Raw genomic sequence first — 18376 nt, forward strand, 5'->3', positions numbered from 1 at the left:
CGCAGCTACTGGGCTCCATCTCTGGACAACAGAAAGATGTGGAGCAACGCGCTTTTTGCCGGTCCGGGACACGCCATGAAACGGCCACTGGAGGAAAGCTCTTCCGATAACCTACCCGTGAACACCACAGCACCACCTGCAAAAAAGTCTGGCATGGAGTTCATGGAGAGCTGTTTCAAAAATTGCACTTTTAATGGCAGCATGAACATCCACCTTCATTCTGAAGCCAAAATGTTAAATATGTAAACAAATAAATAAATAGCCTAATTCAAGAATTGTTGTAAATAAATTGTTTTCAATAAATTGGTTAATAATATATTATTTACTATAATTATATCAATAACTGTAAGCGGGGAAGCAGGAGTGTTCGATTGATCGGCTAGCGTTACCAAGGGAACTATACTTTATAGGAACTACTTTCTGACGGAGATTAACTCAAGCAGAAAGTGTAGGTTTGGGAGCAAATGAGCCCACATTATGAAATTATTTTACGGTATTGTTGATTACAATGATAGTTTGTGTTATAGAATCGCAATCATACATTGCTTAATTAGAGACCAATCACTTCAGCCAACATTAGTCAAACCTTTTTCCACACAGAAGGATGGGTACAATGTGTGAAAGCATAGACAGAAGCAGGGCAGCCAGCAGACAGTATTCTTCAGATGGCAACACACTAATCTTGATCTAATCTCACATTCAAGATTTCTTCCCTGACATGCAAGTAATGCACATCTACAATATTGGGAGGGATGAAACCCTTTTTAATGGTCACACATGCAGAGCATACAGCATACACAGTGAAATGTGTTTCCTAGTACCAGGAGTCTAGTAGTAGGAGCTATTGTACAGCGCCCGGGGAGCAATGGGAGTGAGGGGGGATGGGGGGGTTGTCCGGTGCCTTGCTCAAGGGCACCACGGCAGGGCAGGAGGTGAACTGGGACCTCTCCAAGTAACAATCCACACTCCATACTTTAAGTCTGTTCGGGGCCTTGAACCGGCGACCCTACGGCTCCCAGTCCAAGCCCCTACTGACTGAGCAACTGCCGGTCCTATCTACATGTAATTGTTATTCAAACTAAAATAATATTTAGAACAGAGAGAGAGTTACACATAATATGCATAACTGGTGTTTTATTAACAATAACAAGGCCAGCTATATATATAAGGGGAATAAAGAATGTAGAAAATGAAAGATATTGTATGTACCTGAGTATCGTATCTTGAACCCTCTCTTGTTTGTGGCATGGTCAGTGGACCAGCGTAGATAGAGCTGGTTTGTTTTCGATGTGAAGTTGAGCTGAGATGAGTGGTTTCCACTTAGGGCGACGAGAAGAGGACTCTGCCCTGAGGATCCTAGAGAAACAAATGAATGACACTTCAGGACGGCTGTGCGTACAGTATATTGTATATATTAGTATTTCTCATGAATACACATGCACGTACAATATGTCGTTTTGCTTAGTGGTCTGTTTTTGTTGGTGGGATTCGTAGGTTTACATATAATGTTCCCCTAGAATAGTATGAGCCTAAGCTCAGATGAAGATGAACAACATGTTGTGTTTTATTGTTTCTGAGACATGCATCACATGAAGGTGACAGCATCATTAAGTCGCTAACTTCCTCCAGATGACTTGTTTTACATGATCCTGATTGAAACACATTGTATACTTTCATCCCAGTTTTATGGACCACAACCCTCCACCTGTTCAAAAGTGGATAGTGTGGATATGTGTGTGTATGCATGTATGGGTATGTGATGTTCTGTGTGTGTCTCGTGAGTTGCAAAATAGAAAAGGACGTCTCTGTGTACCATCAAAAATCTCCAGTTCATCAAATTGTTTCTCGCTGTGGAACATCTCTACATATATGTTGATGGTGTAACCTGGAAAAACAAGACAACATTATTAACAAGCACAACCAGAAAACCGCAATATGCAACACACACACACACACAAAAACAACAACTGTTATACATATTTATAATCAAAGTGCAGATATATATAAAACAGCAGGATGGAAACACACACTGGTTACACCCCCTCCATACACACTGTACCTGGAACCATGTGTAGCAGCCAGGAGCATGTCTGGCTGTTGGGGTAGTTGCTAGGAAACCCAGGGCTAAGTATCACTCCTGATGACAATGTCCGCTCCTCATTGGCTGGGCACTGGGCTGGAGGAGTTATAGACAAAAGCCAGTGAGATTGATATTAAGAACCGTGAAACTTTTTTCTTTGGTACATACTAGGTGTGAACCACTCTCAAAATGCATCCATCTCACTGTTCTTGTTTACCTGTTCATATCCATTCTCTGTATCCTTTTTTCAACTCACATGTATAAAGAGCCCTTCTTTTGAAATGTACTTTCTATCGAATTAGCTTGCCTGCGCCAGGGTCATGTTGGGTCTACGAAAGAATCTCAATGCCACATGCCCATCTTCTCTGCCTTTTAAAATGTGCCTATTTATTAGCCTTTAGCGAGACACTGGAAGTCTGACTCAATCTTTCTGTGTGATGAGTGTTTAGGAATCAGGATTTCACACAAAAGGCGCCAAACTTTCTTCTCCTGCTTTATAATAAAAAGGACATTCTGTTCATCTTACACGATGATGGAGAAGGCTGAGCATCTGTTCAACACAAAAGAGTTTTCTCAAAAGAGGAATTCAAATTAGTATTCAGTTGTCTCGTAGAAATACCAGGTACTGCAGCCAGCACCTCACAGTGTGGATGTATTATACATTTAACTGAAAGTCTAGTGCATCTTTCCTGCTGCCTCTTAATTTCTTGAAATAAAGAGCCACATACATGCCAAAATGAAATGTTGTACTATTGATACAACAACCTGTGAGTATTTCAGAGTATTGAAAAAGTGGAATATATTATCAATTGAAACATTTTAACTTCAACACACAATGTCACACAATAGAAACATGTGCTACTTCTCATGTCATTAACTGGTTTGGCTTTACTCAACCTGCCTAATATACTGTACCTTTCTCACAGCAGACATGTAAGCATGTCAAGGCAGCAAAGGCACAGATGTAATCAATTACTTTGGAAAACAAATGCATTACTTTAAGGTCCAGGGTCTTGGTTCTATGCACGCTCGCTAACTGGCATCTCTTACTTGGACCAAACAAAGTTGCTTGACCTGTGCTTTTCCTGCTTTAACATGTCAATATGTAGACACTTGATCCAATACGTAGGATCAAGTAGGGATGCCAGCGATTATTCGAATATTCGTTACAGTCTCCATAATCGAATATTATTTTTAAAAATCGATTTTATTTATATATATTTTTTTTTATTATTTAAATTTTTTTTATTATTATTTTTTTTTTTTTTTTTTTTTCTGGCTTAGTTTCAACCAAAATATATATATAAATATATATATGCTAATAATAGTAATAGTATTAATAATTGTAAATGGCCATTGGTCACACCACCAGTTTGTTTTACTGTAAACTTGGAGGAAGCCTGCGCAGAGCAGACTGCTGCTGCAGCAGCTACACACCGACCCCACCCCCGCCCCCCCTCTCCCTCTCTCGTGCGACTAAAGATGAACAAAGCGGCAGGTAAAAAGAGTTCCTCCTCGTGGAACTACTTCGAACTTACAAGTCCAAAGGAAGTTAAATGCAAGCTCTGCGAAAAGACGTTGGTCTATCACAGCTCAACCTCAACAATGCGTTCGCATTTGAGTGCGAAGCACGCCAAAGAGGTTACAGAGAATAATCGATTATTATTCGCCAGGGCTGCCGAATAATCGATTTTGATCATGGTCAGTTTCTGGCAACCCTAGGATCAAGGTTTCCGAATAATTTTGATAGTTATGACATGTTATGTATTCATATTTGTTTGAGGATTTTTTAAACGACACAAAACAGAGAATGATTGTGACATAAACATGCTGTATGTTGTTTTATGGTTTGGGAGTAGCATTACCTTGACATGTTGGTGGCGGGGCTTCAAAAAGCAAATGGGTATTGAGTTTACACATCAACTCGGCTTTTCCCACCAGTGTATATCCAGGTAGACAACGGTACCTCACAATATCACCTAAGCAGGAACAAAATAAAAAGTCTATTGAATGACCATAGATTATACATTTAACAAGTGCTTCTGCTGAGTCTTTATGTTGGTGCAGTAAGTACAAATCCCTGGACACATCATATCCAAAAGCAGATTCAGAGTCGATGTTAATGCTCTCCTACCTGGGATATTTTCCAATAAAAAGACTGTTTTTTATATAAAAGCCTTAAATTGTCTGCATGAGTACATTGCTGAAAGGAATGAATATAATATTTGTATTTTAATACACATTTGTGCAAGGAAGGATCTATTTATACCAAGTATAGACAGGAGGACGATTACCGCAACCAATAACTGTCTTTATATATTAACTGTAAATATAGTATGCTCCAAAATAGTTAAGATGTGTTGCCCTGTGTTGAAAAGAAAAAAAGTTTGAAGGGGTTTTGATCTTGAATCGGGAGGATATCCACCACATGTCTGCCAGATGTAATGCCTATTTCAAACTTAGCCCCAGAGGCGCACAGTGCCAAAGCTCTCAGCATGAGGCATGGACTATAAAAAAAGGTAAACAGAACAAACAAGAACATTAGCCTTTCTTTGAGCGTGTTCACAGATTGTATAATTGGCTATTAGACTGACCGACAAAAACAAAGGTAGTGGTCTCCGAGGTACTCCATCCGGCCAGAGTTTGACAATGTAAAATTCTAAGTACATGCAGCCCAACGTTCTGAGGGCTTGTGAGACTTCTGTGTATGATTATTCTAAAATAGCCCTCATTTGTACTCAGTCTTGCTGAGAAAGGTGCTGCTGTGGTGTAAGTGTCAATTATTTGAAGTCACTCTGGTGTAGTATTATCACTCTGTACATTGTTAGAGTCCTGTTAGGAAGATCATATCTAAGGAAGATTTTCTAATATCAATTTGAGGGATAATTAAGTCTTTCCTGACTTTGGGGTTTGACCACTTTAAAAGTGTCTTTAAAAGTGTAAAATCCCCAAATCCCCCAAATCAACTAATTATTCGAAAATCAACCAACTTTCCAGAGTTCATAAAAAAGATGACATTTCAAAATGTGAGTTTTCTGCAGAGAAATGATTGTATACTTCGCCAGCAGCGGCTAGGCTCTGCATAAATCGGCTGGGGCAAATTGAGCTTGCGGGGGCTTTATGAGATGTCTGATTTTTTCAAAACACATCTCCTGTTGATCCAAAAGGTCACCAACCCTAAGAGTAAATGTTTTGAGCAAATCACATAACACAGAACTGAGGGGAAATGGAGAACTTGACATGTGATAATTTCTACCAAAATTAATGTATTTCAAAAGCTTGAGAGAACATACTGGTATTACATGTCAACAGACCACATACAAGGTGGAGTCAGTGATTCTGGAGAAAGATTATTGATATTGGAACTTAACACCCCCCACCCCAGATTTACTATCCCTCTCTCTCCCACTGCCTTCCCCTTTATACGATCATGGCATTTCCTCTGTCCTGTGCACAAACATAGGTTTTAACTTTTTACCAATTACAGAGCCATGACTGGGTTAACATTGCATTTTTCTTCAGCTCAAACAGATTGGAAATATCCTAATTATTTACGGACAAAGAATAGGCTGCTTTGTTTTTGTTAGCATTTATGGTCAAAATGTAGGTGGTATTCAAATGTATTGGAGACTGGTGATATAACAACACATCATATTTACTCTAAATACCATTAAGCCAATTGTAGAGGGGTTGGAAGGCTTATTTTATCTCCATTGATGGAGCCAGCTGTTTGTCACTGTTTATGCTAAGAGGCACCAGACACACCCCAAACCTATCTCTGTACTGAGAGTAAAGAGATGCAACTGACATAGATATTAATGAAGAATTTTGCATAACTTAATTTTCTTTTGTGAATTCCTCGCTCTTGTGTTCTCATTCATAACACTCCGTTCGATGTCTCACTATGGGATGCGCCTCATCGCGGAGCAAACAGAAGCATCAATCTCATTACGCCAATCCTGATTGGCTGGTGATCTTGACGTCAACGTCAGGGGAAATCACCCCCTATAAGTAGCCTGCGCCACGACGCATGCGTCATTCAAACACCTCTTCTCGCTTCAGAACACATCTCTAATGGTAGCCGGGCTAGCTTAACAGTCCACAGACTGAACCAAAGCTAATTTTCGGTCGACGGGCGTTAGCCGGCTACCCTATTCTGCCTTACAGAAGAGTATGATACTAACACACCAGTTAGTATTATAGTCAACCTCGCCGTTCTTCCTCTGGAAGTAAGGTAAGATTTTGACTTTCAAGTTAGCAACACACCAGTTGCCAGCTTGTGCTTTTTTCCCTCACTGCCGACACCACGGTAGCGAGGACGTTTTTTTTCTTTCTTTCTCTTCCCCGGAGGAGAAAAGGATTTAAAGAATATTACCACACCAGGTAATATTCTTTGAGAAAAAAGACCCACACTGCCTTTTTTTCTCCCGATAAAAGACAGATTGGGAACACTTTTTCTCGACGTACCTGTTAAGAGCGGGTCCTCTCCACGAACGAGATGGACGCCTCTCTCCCTCACACCAGAGGAGTCAGGGACTCGGAGGCTCGGCTCTGAGGCTGCGGGTTGAAGATATCAGGCACAGACTCACACCAGGTCTGCTCGTCCTGCCTCGGGCTGGAACACGCCCAGGAGGCTATTGACAACCCCGGCTCGTGCGGGCATTGTGCCCGCCTCACCATAAAGAGCCTCCGCTGACGGTTAGCACGACAAGCTAGCCTGTCGGGACAGGATCCCCTCATGTCCACTGATTGGCCGGCTGGCAATCAAGACACGGGGGCGTCCGCCGCAGAGACTGAGTCCCTCACCTTCACGGTCTGAGGCTCATCAACTGCGGCAGCCGCGGAACCGGATTCCCGCGCCATATCAGGCCGGGACCCGGTGGCGGCAAAAGACGCGGGAACGGGGCCCCACGCTATACCAAGCTGGGGCTCCCGGTTGGACCTCACCATGGTTTCACCCGCGGAGGATGTCCTAGAATTGGATTACATGGAGGACGAAGAGGATGCCTCTGAGTTCCTCCTGTCTGATTCGGACGAGCAAGAAGACGACGTCTTCGTGTCACCAGCTCAGGCTGCAAAGCCGGGAGCGATGGCTGCTCTCCCGGGCGATAGCACACCAGCTTCGCCCTGTCTCAGCATGGACCTGCAAGCCGTGTGTCAGCGCGCTGCGGCCAGACTAGACATCCCATGGCCCGAAGTGGCCAAGGAGACCTCCAGGTCCCATTACGAGGGAAAACATTTTTCCCAAACAACGAGGACAAAGAGGCAACTCCTCCCGGTCTTCCCGGAGATGTTGGATGAGGTGTCGGTCTCGTGGAGAGACCGGCCCTTTAGCAACAAGGCCCCAATCCAGGGTGCCTCCTTCCTTGACTGTGACGGTATGGAGAGGCTCGGCCTGCTCTACATACCGCCTATGGAACCGCTGGTGGCAGCCCACCTCCTACCGAGGATGGGCCCGTCACCAAGCAGGAACCCCACACTGCCAGCGAAGACGGACCGATTCCAGTCGACCATGACTGAACGGTCCTACAAAGCTGCAGCATTGTCCGCCAGAGCTCTGAACGTTTCCTCGATGCTAACCGCGTACCAAGCGGAGCTCTGTGAGGATCTGTCGAGCAATTCTGGACCGGCCACTCTGGACGAGATAGCCGCGGTCACAGACATTTGTCTCCGTGTCCAACGCTGCGCCGTCCAGGCCACGGGCAAGGTAATGGGGATCATGGTGGTGCAGGAAAGAGCTAGATGGCTCAACCTCACCAACCTCCCGGACCGGGAAAAGGAAGATGTGCTTGATATGCCCATCGTTCCCGAGGGGATTTTCGGCTCCGCTCTCGCTTCCATGCAGAGGAGGTGCGAGTCGAAAAAGAAGGAAGACGAGGCCCTCCACCTCTGTCTCCCTCGAAGGGTCCAGCCGCTGCCTTCGCAACAGCGGCCCTTCGCAACAGCGGCCCTTCGCAACAGCGGCCCTTCGCCCACGCTGCACCGCGCTCTGCTGGGTTTAAAGTACCAGGTCAGCAGAGGTCGCAGCCCGCCCCGAGTCCCCAGCCCAGGCAGGAGACGAGGGCGAGTTGGCCTAGAAAATCTCCGGTTCTGGCTGCAGCCCAGGCGCAGCCAACCCAGAATTTCGGCCAGCAGTCGAGGAGGAAGAAGCGAGCGGCATGACAGCCCCTCCTTTTCCCCTCTGTGACAGAGCTGGAGGTTCCTTCCCCGGCTCGAAACGTGTTCCCGCTGCCTCGAGAGATGCCTCAACGTCATCCTCAAGTCCGCATAAAACACATCCTTATTGTTTGAATAAACCATTTTCCGCTGACACATCCAGGCTTCGGCCAAGGGCGCAGCTCAAAAAAATTAAAAGAAAAACAATAAACAGTCCGTTAACTATAAATCCCCTTCTGAGAGCAGCTACGGCCTCTCTCAAAAGGCGGATAATAAACGGGTCTGTGAAGTAGGGCTGTGGCGATACACTAATCTCACGATACGATACACGATATTCAGCCAACGATACGATATATATCACGATATTCAGCCAACGATACGATTCGATACACTTATTCATTTTCTGAAAGATTTTAAACGGACAGTGGGATTTTGGTGACATCTTGTGAGTGTTCCATTGACTTGGATTGAATTAATTCAACTGAAAACTGAAAGCATCCATTATACAATATATGGCTCTGACAGAGAGTCTCCAGCTTGCAAATGCTGGACAAAATTAATCAAAAGATGTGGTGAGAAAATTAGTTTCATTTATTGAAACAGTGCAAACTCTAGCTGTAAAGTGCAGTATCACAATGGACAATGGAGAATTAAAAGGTGCAGCAGGTGGCGGAACATGGGGGATTTGAATGGGACTTGTTAGAAATTAAAATCAATGTTTTGATGGCATAAAGTACCATAAACATACCGTCAGTTTAAATGCCATTTTATACTGAAAAACCAGAAGTTGTTGTGCACAACCAGTTGTTGAGCTTTTATTCTGAAAATCCTCCATCTCCGGTTAGCATTTAGCATGTGGCTAATATACAATTTCCTATAGAGGTGAATTTAGTAGCGATATGACACGGAGTGTTGCACACCGAAACCTACTGATTTCAACACTACAACTATAGACGTCGAGATATTATTATTGCTGAATATTAAATGAAGGTACAGTTTATTTGAATACGTTTGTTTACAGACGTGGGTAGCATGAGACAACATTCGGAACTACCGGAAATGAAACCAGCCGTGAGGTATTTTTGGAGTATTGATTACAGCGTTTTAAATGTATTAAATGAAAAGTCATGAAAGAGATAAGGAGGAGAAAAGGCGTGTTTAGTTATATATTTAATGTGCAATGTCTGAATCCTCTGTAATGCGCAACAACGAACATTGGAGACGTGGAGGGCCGATCCCCAGCAGCGCCAACCGGCCCACAGGGAGGATTCAGCAGAGGATATTTAACAGCTGGAAAGGTGGAGCTCGCTCTCTTCCCTTCGCTCACGAGAGCCAGAACACAGCTGTTTTTCTGACTGAAACATCTTCTGCTTGTAACATTACAGCGCTTTTTATTAATTAAAGTATACATTTGAACATTCTCAGAGACTCACTTAGTCTCCTTTTTAAAGCTTCTCTCCTGATATCGATATATATCGCAAGATCGATTAAATTGCACAGCCCTACTGTGAAGGCACCACCGCCACGCGCATGCGCAGTGCCGGTTGGGGCTTTAAGGGCACTACCGTCACGAGCGCACGCAGTGCCGGCTAGAGCTGTAAAGGACAGCCCGCCAATCCTTCCCCTTTCAAGAGCAGCTACGGCATCTCTCAAAAGACGGATTATTAACGGGTCCGTGAAGCCACCGCCACGCGCGTGCGCAGTGACGGTGGGGACTGTTGAAATGGGGTACCACCGTGTTCAGACACTAGAGGGCCCCATAACACAACAAACAGAGTCTCAGAGGGCAAGAGATGTGACATCTCCGCTGGCTCTAAGGAGCACACAGTGGAAGATGCTCACAACATCTGCTTGGGTTTTCAAGACAGTAACACGGGGTGACAGACTCCAATTCGCTGTCACCCCCCCTCGTTTCTCGGGCATTTTGTATTCACAAGCCCGGGGAGAGTCAGCCCATATTCTAGAAAGAGAGATCCTCTCACTTCTAGAAAAGAGGGCTATATCTATTGTACCTGCCGAGCAGAGTCAGAGTGGCTTTTATTCCAAGTACTTCCTCGTCCCCAAACGAGGAGGTAACGGAATTCGGCCAATACTGGATTTGAGGGTTCTGAACAGATATCTAAAAAGATACAAATTCAGAATGCTCACTCACACATCTCTGCTGCGTCTCGTGCGACAAGATGATTGGTTTACATCAGTCGACCTGAAAGATGCGTATTTCCACATCCCAGTATATTATCCACACAGGAAATATCTGAGGTTCGCATTTCAGGGGATCTGTTACGAATACAGAGTACTTCCCTTCGGCCTGTCTCTCAGTCCAAGAGTGTTTGTACGATGTACGGAAGCCGCGATAGCCCCGTTAAGACAACAGGGTATTCGCTGGGCGACCTACCTGGACGACAGGCTGCTTCTCGCACAGTCGGAGCAGGAGGCTGTTACGCAGACAAATGTCCTCGTAAAGCACCTGCTCAACCTGGGTTTCATAATAAATACAGAGAAGAGCATGCTGTGCCCCGCACAGACTATACTCTTCCTGGGGTTACGCCTGAACTCGGTGCCCTTTTCAGCTCGCTTGTCAGCGGAAAGAGTGAAAGCTTTCAGAGCTTGTCTCGCTCAATTCCAGCTGCGCAAACATGTTCTCTTCAGAACATGCCTGCGGTTAATGGGGCTCATGGCGTCAGCCATCCTGGTCGTACGACAAGGACGCTTACACATGAGGGAGTTTCAGCGCTGGGTAGCCGTCTTAAAACTAAACCCCGCGCGTCATGGCGCGCGGAGGGTAATGGTTACTGTGAAATGCGTAACGGCACTGCGCCACTGGCTGCACCCGACTTTTCTAGTACGGGGCGTGCCTATGGGTGCTGTCCTTTCACGAAGGGTGGTCACCACGGACGCATGTCTGACAGGTTGGGGAGGTATTTATGAAGGCCATCCGGTGAGGGGTCTCTGGAGCAGAGACCTCCAGCGGGCACACATAAATTACCTAGAGCTTTTAGCGGTGTTCCTCACCCTAAAACGCTTCCTGCCTTTTCTCAGAGGACACCATGTCCTTGTGAGGACAGACAATACGACTACAATATCGTATATAAACCGCCAAGGGGGTTTGCGTTCTCTCCAGTTACACATGCTGGCACGCAAACTGATCTTATGGAGCGGCGGGCGTCTCCTCTCCCTGAGAGCGACGCCCTCAACCTGAATACAGTGACGCCCACAACCTGAATACAGTGAGACTCCCTCATAGGGTGATAAACACTATTCAGAGTGCGAGAGATTCCTACACCAGGTCTCTCTAACATAGTGCTGTTACTGGCCCTGGCTTCCGCCAGGCGAGCCAGTAATGTTTTCATGCACTGTCTGTACATGTACCCAATGGACATTGAGGCATTTCCTCCGCCGCTGGGTCCCTCCGGGGAACAGCAGCGGGATTTGCTGTGTCCAGTTCGTGCTTACGCACCTGTATGGACAGATCAGGGGTACTTGTCATAATGACCAACTCCTGGTGTCCTGGGCTAACCCTTATAAGGGCAAGCCTGTTACTAAGCAACGGCTCTCCCACTGTCTTGTGGAAGCTATTGCTTTGGGGCCCATACGAGTCAGAGTTCGCAGGCACCCTCGGGTCCGCGAGCTCTTTCGGCTCAGGGTCTGGCTGCATCCTGGGCTCTGTCCAGGATGTCTCCCATCCAAGACATCGGTGCAGCGGCGAGCTGGTCCTCGCCACTCACTTTTGTCCGCCTCTTAGCAGGCTGGGCGTTCTTCTCCCGGTGTGACTCAAGCAGTGCTGGGCACCTGGTTGAGTCAGTTCTGGTTGGTTTGGTGATTTTCGAGATAAGCTCGTCTGGCAATACGGGAGCTACAATTTCCCATAGTGAGACATCGAACGGAGTGTTATGAATGAGAACTATAGGTTACTTACGTAACCCCATTTTCAGAGTAACATGAAGTGAGATGTCTCACCAGACGGCCCTCCTTGCTATGGTGAAGCGAGAAGAGGTGCTTATTTTGAATGATGCATGCGTCGTGGCGCAGGCTACTTATAGGGGGTGATGAGGCATCTCACTTCATGTTACTCTGAAACTGGGGTTACGTAAGTAACCTATAGTTTCTTTCTGTGTCACAGATACTGACAACATGCAGTTGTACACTGCGTGGATTTTATTTGGAGCGAGGGCTCAGCTTCACTAACAAAGCAAAATATAATTAACAGTAGCATTCTCCCGTTGAATATGCATGTAAAGAGTAATTTAAAGGTCAAGAAGGAACCCAGGTGGTTTTGTTTAGTTTGCTGAAGTTATGTAGACTAGTTGGTGCGACATCACTTTGATTCAATTAAGATCTTATTATTATTATGAATTACCAATCTGGAAGTCTTCATCTTCGTAGATCACCTCTGAGTTCTCCACAACAGGCGGAGCAGGACATTTCTTCAGACGGTAGGCTAGAGAGAGAGAGAGAGAGAGAGAGAGAGAGAGAGAGAGAGAGAGAGAGAGAGAGAGAGAGAGAGAGAGAGAGAGAGCGAGAGCGAGAGCGAGAGCGAGAGCGAGAGAGAGAGAGAGAGAGAGAGAGAGAGAGAGAGAGAGAGAGAGAGAGAGAGAGAGAGAGAGAGAGAGAGAGAGAGAGAGAGAGAGAGAGAGAGAGAGAGAGAGAGAGACGTTTAATCAAGGTACCTTAGATTTCTAGTGAAAAATACAAACAATAAAAGAAAGCAGGTCATTTCAAGAGTGGATGATCTGTTCACAATGATTCACAAGTCCATAAACAAAAACATATTTGAATCTTAGGAAACTCAAATTGACTTATTTCTTTCCTTAAAAGTGGTTGATTAGCGAGATGCACATTGCACACCCTGAGACACAAATGGTGCGGCTGCAGCCTTTATCAAATAGGCTGTCTCATTGCAATAAAGGGTACACACATGTTAATCACTGAAAACCATGACATTGACTTTTTCAGACATTAACTTTATTTTTACAAATAATGAACACTGGGGGAGATATGATGAAAGCATTGCTAGAGTGAAAAAAGAAAAGTAGCAACACTAACTTTTTTTGTTTTTTTTTACTGTCTGAATCGTCTGTTATAGCTCTTCACTGGTTATGGAAATGACACTAGAAGACTTGATACTTGTGTTTTAGATTGAAGCTTTGATAGGATAGAGGGTGTCATTTTTTCTCATACTAATATTCTGAACAATCTGTGCTGTTGTATTTGCTGTAAAGTGTCTCTACTGTAGGCTATTTTTATTATATATACAGCACTTTGGCTCGACCAAAAATCGTTTATAAATGTGCTATATAAATAAAACTTGATTTTGATTTTGAGACACTTTGGTATTCAGGGACGCAGATGGCACTCAAACACTCTAGTGCATTATGATGCTGTGCCATGATTTGGCAGTGTAAAAATGTGGTTTGTCTGTCCCTATAACTATTTGCATATACCGTATGTGTCTAACTGTTTGTTTGTGCAGTATAAGCTGTACACAGCTTACATATGAGCATGCTTATATATGTGAGTTTGTAACTGTACCATGGTAGTTGAGAATGAAGAACCCTCCAGTGGAAAAGTCAGAGTGGAAGCGGATCAAGACCTTTGGGCTGGTACTGTAGGCTGACTCCAATGCTGTGTTGCCGCTGAAGACTCCCAGCTGAGGACTAGACGTCTCTGGGCCGTCCCTGAATGAAGACATGGAGAGAGGAACACAGACGACAGACGATGGTTAAACTGGAAGCAGGAAACATTGGAATAATTGCAGAAGACGGATCAGAATCAGAATATCTTTATTAGTCCCACCGAGCATCGTTGCCGCAGGAAATATCCACAGACAGCTTAATGTTACATATGTTAAAAAAAAGTACTAAGTTATGATATAATAAAAAATATAATAAAAAAAGTAAAACAAATACTTTTCAAAATACAAATCCTGTAACAGTTCTAAAGATTTAGCAGCCAGGTATATATTACACAGTTATTAATGGCATATGCATATAATGTATATATTGCACATAGTTGGATGGACAGAGAGAAACCAAAAGTCACGTAACAGCTGGCAGAAAGACAACTATGCGTAATAAAAAAAGATAACTGTTTCTCTGATTTACTTTTGTTCCACAAATCCTTTTCTACATTGCAAGCAAAGCCCTTAAACTAAAAAGATTCAAAGAGCTATTGGGGTATTGCAGGGGATTACCAGCCATAGTCTGAGTAACATCTTACTCATGGGAATATGAGGAGGGCAATATTAATGTAATGAAACTAAAAGGTAACCTGAGGGTAAATATGGAACACTGGTGCACTGTATCTGCCCAGGCTCAACCTACATTAGTTGCAACAGTTTTTATTTTCTCTTCTACTCTGAGTAGAAATATATGGATTGTCTCATTGATCTGCTGGCAACATTTAACCCCACATCACCAGAAAAAATATTTAATCACAAATCCATGATTATCTCCAAAAGTGTCTGAGTGGATTCTTTATAATGAAAATCCATAATAGTGATGAAAATCCTAAATGGCTACATTGATTAGGTAATTAAAATCATACTGAATAAACAAACCGCTGACTGGTTGTCTGCCACAGCACTAAAGGCAAGTCAGGGATTTGGATCAGTCTGAACCTTTTAGGAAATGTTAATCTTGCATTTGCTTTCACTGATTAAAAGTAATAACACTGAGAAAGACAGACCAAAAGCAACCTTTATTAATAAAATAAAACATGTATCTGCCACACGCCTGGCTTTTTAAAGGGCAGAACAAATATTGTGTGCTTTTTTTAACCTATTTCACACAAGTTCATTGAACAAAGCCTGTGGATTAAAGGCTTAACTTAACTCATTAAATATTGAATGTTGCTGAAAGGTTACATTTTCTAAAGTTCCTAAATGCCCAGTTTTTAGTTTTTAATGAACATGCCATTGGATTAAACAAGGGTTTTAACATTTTATTCATGAGAAGTGCCTGGGATCTCATGGCTCCTCAATAATTCAAGGCCTTCTGAAGGTGTTGGAGCTCATTTGGAGAATCAAAATGTGCTTTTTGGGTCATTTAAAATAAAGCAGACCTAGAATGTTGTGGCTCTATTTTTACTTAGAGAACATATACAGAACCAATATATAATTATCATATGCATTTAACATTTATTATAACGTGTTTTTGGGGGTTGTAAAAATTACCATTTTTTTTTTAATACTTGTTTCTGAAAATATAAATACATTGGACAACAGCACAGAGAAGACTTGGACTTAGCTCCCAGAGTTTGTTAGTGACCTTTCCCTCAGTGAAAGAATCGGGTTCAATGAAACCCATGTAATAGAGTCAGTCCCCTCGAACCATAAGATGTAAGCTTGTGAGGCTAAAATGCTGCTGGTTTGTGAAGCTCAAACACTGCTGATACGTGAGCAGAAAATGTTTTAAGTAAGCCTTACCTCTGGAAATAAGGGTTTAAAGGAAGTTTGATTTATTAAGAGTTATCTATTCTGTCTATCTCCTACAGGTGATTGACCCGAGCCCACTGCAGCTGGGAATAGGCTGGAATTGGAAAGAATACATTAACAGATAGAAGAGAGATGGGGCTGACATGATTCACCATCAACCAAATCACATTTCCCCCTCCTACAGTAAAACCACTGCACTTTTTTCACAACCCTATCAGAGTCCTGGTTTGAAGAAAAAAGTGGATCTAACAAAAAAGTACACTGATATAAAACATTGTCTTTTTCTGAGTGTACCATGTACACATTTAGTCAAACCAGACTTTTGAGACAGATGATTTTAGGAGAACTACTGTGTTGCTCTGGTGTTAGATCCATAGACCACTGTTAGAAGTGGTCCAGTGATATTAGGCAAGAAGCCAAACTTCGGCTGGTTGCAGAGCATAGAGACAGTTTGGCTTCAGTCCCTGACATCTGGATGCAGCTGCCGTCACATAAACCCCAGGGGTATACAGGGCAGAAACCAGAAGATACACATCACTGAGATATGGAAAAAACAGGACATTGTGATTCACAAAGGCAAAAGACATTCATCACAAGTTTGATTAATGAGAAGCGAGAACACGAGGAGGCTGGCGGAGGAGGAAATCAGCATAACTACTGACAGCGGTAGAATGAGTGATCAGAGAAGTGAAAATGTAGGCTCTTCAGATGAGTAAGAAAACAACCTCATTGACTTGTTTGAGTGTGAGGTGACCGTAAGCCAGCTGATACTTATGGCATTGAACACACTCAACCTGAACAAAGGCAATGTTCTATGAACACTTTACTCTGTGTGTCATTAATGACATGGACTCAGTGTACACCCGTTGTTCTGTACAGTACCTCTCCTGTTGCTAAAACCTTCAACATGAAAAGCAAATTACATTCTCAAAGTCAAAATAAGCCAAAGACTCACTGAAAAGAATATTAGGGATTAAAAAAATAGAATAGAAGATCTATCGAAGCTCAGATGAGCAATGCATCTCCGTCAAAAAAAGAAGGCGTCCAGAGCAGTCCACTTCGCTGAAATCAATATCTACAGTACATCTGCCTTGAAGTATACTGTAACAACAAATATATTTTATTGGAGAATTTCTGTCGTTTCTTAGAGAATGACATATTAGTTTAAAATGAATGAATGTCTGAATCCATCTATCCATCTTAAAATAAGACTATGTTTTATGATTATTCTGGACCTTGCCGTTTCTTTTTCTATTTACATGTCTGTAATGCAGTATCAGCGGACCTTCAGATCACTCACTCTAAATCCGTCTAAGGCCCTGGAAGGTAGATGCTATCCCACTGGATCTGAGCAAAGCACTTTTCCTTCAGTGTCGGCCCCCAGTCACTTGCAAATATATTCATGTGTTGGGAAATAAAGCAGGATTGAACAGTGCAACAGTCTATCATTTATGCACTAATCTCACATCACAGATGTCTTTTGGTACCCTACAATCGAGGATTTTGTTCCCTGTGTAATGTGCCAAAAAGACATAAATCACAAAAATCTAGTTGCAACTACAAAATAACTTGATGCTGTGCCTCTCCATACAGTAGCTATATCTATAGCGCTGGTAGCTGGTGAGATTGAAAGCGAGTAGTCCCAGAGTGTAAATGTATTACTTTCCCACTGCCTGAATTTCAACTACTCACTCCCTAGAGCTTTACTCTGGAGCATGACAATTATAGACTGGCTTCAACCTAACGCCAAATATGTATTTCCTAAAACCAACCTCCACCAGATGATGACAGTGAGTGACACAATCCTACTTGATCCTAATTGTATTCGTAATAGATTCACTGTTTTATATTATTTTTCCAAAACTGTATTGAGTGAGAAATGTCTCTCGCACTGACCCAAACTTGTCAGAGCCATCCGAGTCCCGTTGGATATGTGAACCCAGCTCCTTTCATTACCTTTCCCACTCCTCACTGAATCTCATCATTACTGCCAGAGTTCCTAAGCCCTCTCTGGGTCTGCCTATGGCCATGGTGCCGAGTTAGATTGAATTGGTCAGTGGTCCCATTGTAAATGCATTACTCTCACACTCCCTGTTACAATCTGACCTCCACAGTGAATCCCATTATTACTGCAGGAGATTCATTCTATGCATAGCACATAGTATACTGTATATGGGTGCATGCATTAGTAGTGTATGTTGCTGTGATCCCTGTGCATAAACCAGGCCATACACAGATCCATATGGGTTTTTGTGTATGTCGCTGTATGATAACATCATAAACAATTGACACTGATATTTTCTCTGTACATTCCTTTGTACAGGTAAGAAATACATGCCATCAATGCCAGGAATAAGGTTACCACTAATAAAAGTGTGTGTGAGAGAAAGCAGAAGTGCGTGTTTGTGAGAGAGAGAGGGACAGAATGATAATAAAAAAACAGAATCAAAAGTTTATATAACTTCTTATTGGTGTTCAGAGAGGAGGCAGGATGCAAGTCAATTCAAGACTTAGCTGTCAGTGATGAAATCGGGTCAAAGATAAAGGGCAACAATGAAAAGAAGCTTTTGCATTTGAGTGAATATGTGTGTGTGTGTGTGTGTGTGTGTGTGTGTGTGTGTGTGTGTGTGTGTGTGTGTGTGTGTGTGTGTGTGTGTGTGTGTGTGTGTGTGTGTGTGTGTGTGTGTGTGTGTGTGTGTGTGTGTGTG

General features: G+C 43.3%; 1 protein-coding gene across 1 annotated transcript in view; it reads right to left on the minus strand.

Annotated features, from left to right (window-relative positions):
* The window catches only part of LOC117442575 (CUB and sushi domain-containing protein 1-like), a 260136-nt gene that overhangs the window by 53836 nt on the left and 187924 nt on the right, over positions 1-18376 (minus strand). Inside the window, exons 43-48 of the mRNA XM_034078545.2 lie at positions 13766-13911; positions 12594-12674; positions 3946-4059; positions 2060-2176; positions 1814-1885; positions 1210-1356 (exon numbers count right to left, since the gene is read on the minus strand). Of these exons, the coding sequence (XP_033934436.1) occupies positions 1210-1356; positions 1814-1885; positions 2060-2176; positions 3946-4059; positions 12594-12674; positions 13766-13911 (677 nt within the window). The remainder of the gene's footprint in view (positions 1-1209; positions 1357-1813; positions 1886-2059; positions 2177-3945; positions 4060-12593; positions 12675-13765; positions 13912-18376) is intronic.

Source organism: Pseudochaenichthys georgianus, chromosome 3 (assembly GCF_902827115.2).
Source record: "Pseudochaenichthys georgianus chromosome 3, fPseGeo1.2, whole genome shotgun sequence".
Classification (NCBI taxonomy): Eukaryota; Metazoa; Chordata; class Actinopteri; order Perciformes; family Channichthyidae; genus Pseudochaenichthys; species Pseudochaenichthys georgianus.